The following is a 6,915-nucleotide window of genomic DNA, read 5'->3' on the forward strand; positions in this document are numbered from 1 at the left end:
TACACTGGATAGACTCTGAAACCATGTGCCTGGATGCTCCACAGTTGCACGGGAGTTGGATGGCACCTAAGGGTAGCTGTATTAGAAAACAGAATATTCTACTCCTAGGATCCTAGAACTAGGTATGTGGAAACTTAGAATTCTAAAAGAGGGATGTTAGAATCTCAGATTTCAGAAGATGGAATGTTAGTGTTGACCATGGAGGCTGTTAGACACTACCCATTGCTAAGCCCTCTCTAGCAGCGAGATGGCCAAGACCTCAGAGCCCGGCCAGAGCTCTGACTGGCCCTTCTGGCTCAGGTCCCAGGCCTTTTGAGGGCCACAATGAAGCAGACCCCAGTGTTGGCAGCGCTGATGGCGGAGTAGCTCTTGGGGCTGTGCAGGAGCAGCTCGAGGTCAAAGCCCGCGTCCAGAACAGCCTGTTCCACATCCTCCTTCTGCAGGGACACACAGGAGAACTGATGCTTCCCCACCATGTAGGATGTCACCTGGAGGGTGACCATGATCACCAGGTGGCCACCCGGCTTGAGCAGCAAAGCGAGGTTGCACAGTGCAGCGTGGTAGACATCCAGGCTAGAGCAGGCGCGCTCCATGGCCAGGAAGGTGAGCACGCAGTCGGCAGGGGGCAACGTGGCCAGGGCCAGCGGGTAGCCCAGGTGGACATCGCATTTGAGCACCTGCTTCACCACAGCCCTCAGCCTCTCCTCCTTCTCCTGCCAGCAGCCACTGCAGAGAGAGGGCGGGGCTCAGGGAAGGTGCTTCAAGGTCCCAAGGACACCCTCAGTCCACGGTGACCAGCTGATGGAGGTGATCTCTGCACCCCCAAAGGATTGCTGTCTCTTAGTCCCTTCCTTCCTCAATCTGAGCCTCAGGAAAATGATCAGGGAGAGTGGACCAGAACAATCATAGGGACATTCCTCTCTCTGATTCCATGTGAGTCTCCTTCCTTTAATCCCCAGGAGGGACAAAGAACCTCAAGCATGGGTTGGGCATTCAACAAACACTATAGATGGATAGATGGAAGGATAGATGAATTAATGAATTTGCTACAGAAAATGTATAAACATAGATATCTTAAAAATGTAATGTTGAGTGATGGAAAGCAAATCCCAGAAGACAATACAGAGCCAATTATTTTGTTATAAAGTTCAAAGGTGACTACAACTACAGATTGCTTAGATATACATAAATATGTAGTACAGATATTTTCAAAAGCAAGAGAATAACAATTATTTTTCAAAAGCAAGAGAATAACAATTATAAAATTCATGTCAGTGATTACCTCAAGTAGGGGGAGGTAAGGGACAAGGAACAGGGGAGAAGCACAGGTAATTCTTTATTGTATTAGAGTACTCGGGTTGGGTGGTGGGTTTGAGTAATGTCATACAGTCACAACAGTACAAATGATAAAGGGAAGAAGGAAAACTGGGTGGATGGATGGATAGATGGGTGGATGAGTGGATATGGATGATGGATGGATGGATGGATGATGGATAGATGATTGATGGACGGATGGACATGGATGGATAGATATAGATGGATGCATGGATGGATGGATGGATGAAGATATAGATGATATATAAGTAAATATATAGAAGAGAGGAAGAAAGGAAGGTAAGAAGGAAGGGAGGGAGGGAGGGAGGAAAGAAGGAGGAAAGGAAGGTAAGTTCCTGTCATCTGGTTTTCAGTGGTCAAATTCAACTACATCACATCTCAACACAGTCCTGTGATCAAAACCCTGCCCCTAAGACTGCTATAATCCTGAAACTTGAGGCCCCATCTGGACTCTGTCCCTACCCCAAGGCAGCTGATCCTATCCTTGAAGGGCCTGCTGTCTTGAAAATGTCAGGGACAACCAAGAGGCCAGAGAACCCTCTGAGAAGGGGGTTGACATCCAGCCCCCAACTTCCGCACCCCTATCTGTCCCCCTCCAGGTCACAGGCGAATTTCAAGGCCGGGGTCCAGTCGTAGGCCCCCGGCTCCTTCCTCAGCCACTTCTCCAGCTCCTCCCGTTTGCGGTCCGTGAAGTCAGAGAGAGTGATGTCTCTGAAGGACTCGTAGGTGGTAAGAACTTGGTAGATGGTAAGACCTGAGCCAATGTCGATAAGCATGTCCCATGGAGGCATCCTGTGGCAGGGAGACACCGGTAAGGGACAGGCAAAAGAGACGAGACCTGAGATAGAGGGTCGGTGGCATGCGCCCTGGTCTCACCCAAGGTAGAAGCTGCACCAAGCATGAGGGTTACCATGGACTGGTGACTTCCCAGAGACCAGGCCCCGTCCTAAATATTTTACAAGCATCAATTTCCAATTACACCTCAGAACTATTCTGTGTAGTGGCTACTATTGCTATTTTCACTTTGTAGATTATAAAACTGAGTCTGAGAAAAGTTAAAAATTAGTCCAGTATCTCTCTGCCAAGAGCACAAACACCATCCCTTCAGGACAGAGAACAGAAATTCTGGACTCTGGAGAAGATTCAGGCTGGAGGGGACAGAGGAGACATGCTGGGGTCAGTGGCCCTTTAAGTCTTGGGCTGGCTGGGAGCTGGGAGCCAGGAGCCATCCCTGGAAGTCCAGCCCTGCCTGCATGGGTTTCTTGAGGAAGGGGTGCCGGAACTGGAAACAAGGAGCTGAGAAGGAGTTGACCTGGGAAGATGGCTCAGAGGTGAGTTCAGGTTCACCTGGAAGCTGGAATGAAGCATGACTTCCAACATTTTGTCTGGAGCCCTGACAGCGGGCCATCACTTGGGATGTGGGATCACACCAGCCAGGCTGTTCTCTGATCTCTGCCTTCCCCACCTGCCCGCTCCACCTGACTCAGCAACCTCTTAACTTTCTCCTAGTCCCCAGGCCACCTGGGGACTTACCCTCACTGTTCTCCAGTCAAGTGCCCAAAGTAAGACCATGGCTGCTGGAGCCAGGAGGACACAACAAAGTCACAGAACACCATGGGGAGGGCAGTGATCATTGACAGGCAGGTAGCAGCCACCATTCCTTGCACGGATGACTCAGCTGAGGTTCTGAGGGCCTGAAGACCCTGCCAGCAGGTTTGCGACAGGGCGGAGTCCCCACCCAGTACTCCCAGCCCCAGAGTGGAACTTTCCCAGGTCCTCTTCACAGCCACATCCAGGCTACACACTCCAATTCCACTATTTGCCCTTGGCCTTCTTGGGGTCCCAGAGGCTTGGCTGTGCAAAGGTAGGGCTGAACTTGACAATGACCTGGAGAGAAAATATAGGGGCTAATGGAAAGCCATATGGGAACTGCACGGGACTGTGCTCTCCCCTAGAATATCCGGATCCCCGGGTCGGTGCCCAACTCCTGAACAATGGGGAGACAGACCTAACCTCCAGCATAGCAGGTGCCCAGAAGAGGGGCAGGAACCCATCAGCTCTCCCAACAACTTCTCCTCTTCTCCCATCCAGGTTCCCTGAAGAGAGACTCCAGGGGAAGGGCCACCTTCCACTCACCAGGGCCGAAGGTCTTGTGGAGACACTCCAAGCTAAACTTAAGCATCTCAGCCTCAGGCGAGGGGCCACCATCAAAGCTGTAGTAGGTAGTTAAGTAGTTCCTGGGCAGAAAGTGCTTCTGGCACTTATTGCCCCCAGTGAAGCTACCCTCCATGGTGGCCCTGAATGTGCCCCCTGCCACCCATCCGGTCTTATGAGGGCTTCAGACTTTGCAGGCTCCACCCCACAGAATTCTGGCCCCACCCAGTCACTCCTCCCACTGCCGGCCCCTCCTTGAGCATCCTCTCCTGGGAGCATGCAGAAGGGAACATGGCGATCCTCATCACCTCCCCAACCACACTGACACCCTTTTAGCTGACATTCCTCCAAACCCAGAGCTGTGACAGCTGAGGCCGCAGCCAACCTGGTCCTGCCTCCTCTAGGAAGGGCCCACGAAGGGCGATTAATGGTACCCAGCCCTGGAGTCCCCTTTCCATCAAGACGACTGAAGGCGCCCAGCCCTGGGTGCCAGCCGCATGCTGCGGTGTGGCCTTGGGCAGGTGTCGAACTCTCATCTCCCCTCCTGAGTGCCCGCCTCACTAGCGGGAGGCCCAAAGTGCCTTCCTGAGTCACAGGCATTGTGACCTGTGAGCACAGAAAGGTCCCCATCTGGTCCCCTGGTGATCAGGGGAGCCCACTGGCTCTCTCCCGGCCAGGCGGGGGGCTTCATGCACCCCTATCCCTGCTAGAGAATCGAGTTCAGACCTCAGGAGGCAGAGCAGGCCACTGTGGGAAGCTCAGAAATGATCCATCTATCTCCAGGATGAGGACAAGGGAACCCAGTTAGGAAGAAAACACTGTCAGAGGAATCCTGGTCTTTTGGCCACTGACTCTCCGTATGGGCCCAGGCATGACTCCTGGCCTCAGTGTTCCTCCCTTTAAAATGGGAGTGGGTTGTTAAACCTCCCACAGGCAGAGAAGAGCTCAGCCTCCCTTTTGGCCCTAGAAAATGGCTCTGACTTAGCCATAAACCAGACATAAATGAATTGGCTACCCTGGGGACTCGGGCCTCCTGTCCGGGAAGTGGGAAGGGCAAGCATGTCTTGTTCTGATTTTAAATGAACAAACAGCTCTGACTCCATAGCGCCCACCAGACAGAGGCCCCACACAGGCAGGGATACTGACACCCAGTGTCATTCAGTGCCTGGTTTCCAAAGGGATGGGCACCAGGGCAGCCTCCAGGGAGACCTGAGACCATGGTGCTGGCCTGCACATGGTACTGAGGGTGGACAGGAAACAGGAGTGTATGTGTTACTTTATTTAAGGAGCATTTAATAAAGGGGATGCACTAACTGACTAAGCTGCAGGCAGGGTTGAAGGAAGCCACAGGTACTTGTGTTCGTCAGGGTTCCCCAGAGAAACGGAACCCTGGATGTGTACGTAGAGAGAAACAGAGTTATTTTCAGAACTGGCTCATGTGATTACAGAGGTTGGCCAAATCTGCAGTTCAGATTGAAGGCTGTCTGCCACCAGTGTTCCCTCTTCCTGTGCTAGTCATGCCTTCAACTGATTAGATGAGGCCCATCCACACTATGGAGGGCAATCTGCTTTGTTCAAAGTCCACTGACTGGGCATGGTGGCTCACACCTAATCCAAGCATTTTGAGAGGCCAAGATGGGAAGATTGCTTGAGCTTAGGAGTTCAAGACTAGCCTGGGAAATACAGTGAGACCATGTCTCTACAAAGAATTAAAAAAATTAGCCAGGCATGATGGCACATACCAGTTCCAATGGCATGTACCAATCCCAGCTACTTGGGAGGCTAAGATGGGAGGATGGCTTGAGCCCAGGTGTTTGAGGCTACAGTGAACTGTGATTGTGCTACTGCACTCCTCCAGCCTGGGTGACAGAGTGACACTCCAAATTTTTTTTAAAAAAGGTCCACTGATTTAGATGTTAAGCTCATCCAAAAATACCCTCCTAGAAACAGCCAGATTAATGATGGGCCACACGTCTGGTTCCATGGCCCAGACAAGTTGGTGCATAGAAGACATCGTCATCATGCCTGAGGGTTAGTATCATGGAGGAGCCATTTTCCCCCGGAGACCCGAGGCAGAGCTGTGTAGACAGGGCCTCCTGCAGTGGCCAGCAGCAACGGGACTGCAGACCAAACACCCAGGACCCCTCTCCTCCCTCCCTCCCATCAGCATTCATGGAGTTAAGCTGAGGACACGTGTGTGCTGTCCAGGGAAAGCCCAGAGCCCTGCAGCAAGATGTGGACGTCGAGAACTCTGTGCAGGGGTGAGAGAGATCATCCTTCCCAGAACCATATACTTGCTACAGCTGGATGCCCTTGGATGGACGGAGGCCACCCTTCCTAACCTCGAGGCCCCCAGTGCCTCTTCCTGCCCAGAGGAATAAGTGCAAAATCCCCCTTGGCATTCCAGAATCCCCAGCCTCTGGCTCCAGCCTGCTTCTCAGCCACTCCCGCCTTCTCTATCCAAACACACACTTCCAGACTCTGGCCAAGCCGGGGTCCCACTGGGGGAGTCAGCTCAAAGTGAAGTCGCTTGTGAATGCACGAGGAGGAACCCCAAAAACCCAGAATTTATTTATTAAAAACTATGTATGTATTCTTACATGTTTAAACTTCAGTCACCTTCCAAGTCCTCTCCATTTGATGCAACACACCTATCGAGACACTTTTTCCACTGCTCAGAACAGTTTCTGAACTCATACGCTTTGATGCCTTTTAAGTGTTTCTGCCCTTTTTTGTTTCACCTCTTCCACACTGGCAAAACGTTTCCCTTGGAGGACTTTTTTCCTCCAGGGAAACAAACACATAGTCACTTTTGGCAAGATGGTGTGAATAGGGGGGGCGGGCACAAGGGTCATGCCATTTTGGGTCAAAAACTGCTGAATGGTCAGCACGTACAGACAGGTGTGTTATGGTGGAAGAACCAGTCACCTGTTTACCACAACTCGGGACATTTCAGCCACAACACAACATCTCACAACACTACAAGCCAGCACGCTGATGCAATAGCTTCCTCGAACACTTACCTAGCACAAAAAGCCTGTACTACAAGGGGCCATCCTCCAAAAGATAACTCCCCCTTGTATTCTAAGAGTTTCTCAGTCTCAGTACTATTGACTTCCCAGGCCAGATCATTCTTTGTCGGGGTGGAGGTGCTAAACTGTGGTGTAAGATTTTTGACAGCATTCCTGGTCTCCACCCACTAGATGCTAGGACACCCCCAAGTTTGTGACAACCAAAAACATCTCTAGACATTGCCAGAGGATTGTCCAAGAACATTGTCAAAATGGCCCCCGGTTAAGAACTACCATCCTAAGGTTTGCTTTCATCAGTTAGACGACGTTTTGTCTAGGACCGAACAGTTTCAGTCCCTTTTGAAAATGTGTTCATCATCTAGGGCATCTGTCTATGTAGTGATTTTTTTTTTTT

General features: G+C 51.3%; 1 protein-coding gene across 1 annotated transcript; it reads right to left on the reverse strand.

Moving 5' to 3' along the window:
- Positions 1-296: 296 nt before the first annotated feature.
- Positions 297-3,625, reverse strand: INMT (indolethylamine N-methyltransferase). Its single transcript, XM_008052553.1, is given in 3 exon segments — positions 297-726; positions 1,915-2,127; positions 3,468-3,625. Coding segments are annotated over 3 exon segments (801 nt in total).
- Positions 3,626-6,915: the final 3,290 nt, after the last annotated feature.

This window comes from Carlito syrichta, unplaced genomic scaffold (assembly GCF_000164805.1).
Source record: "Carlito syrichta isolate Samal-C Ts95f unplaced genomic scaffold, Tarsius_syrichta-2.0.1 Scaffold280976, whole genome shotgun sequence".
NCBI lineage: Eukaryota > Metazoa > Chordata > Mammalia > Primates > Tarsiidae > Carlito > Carlito syrichta.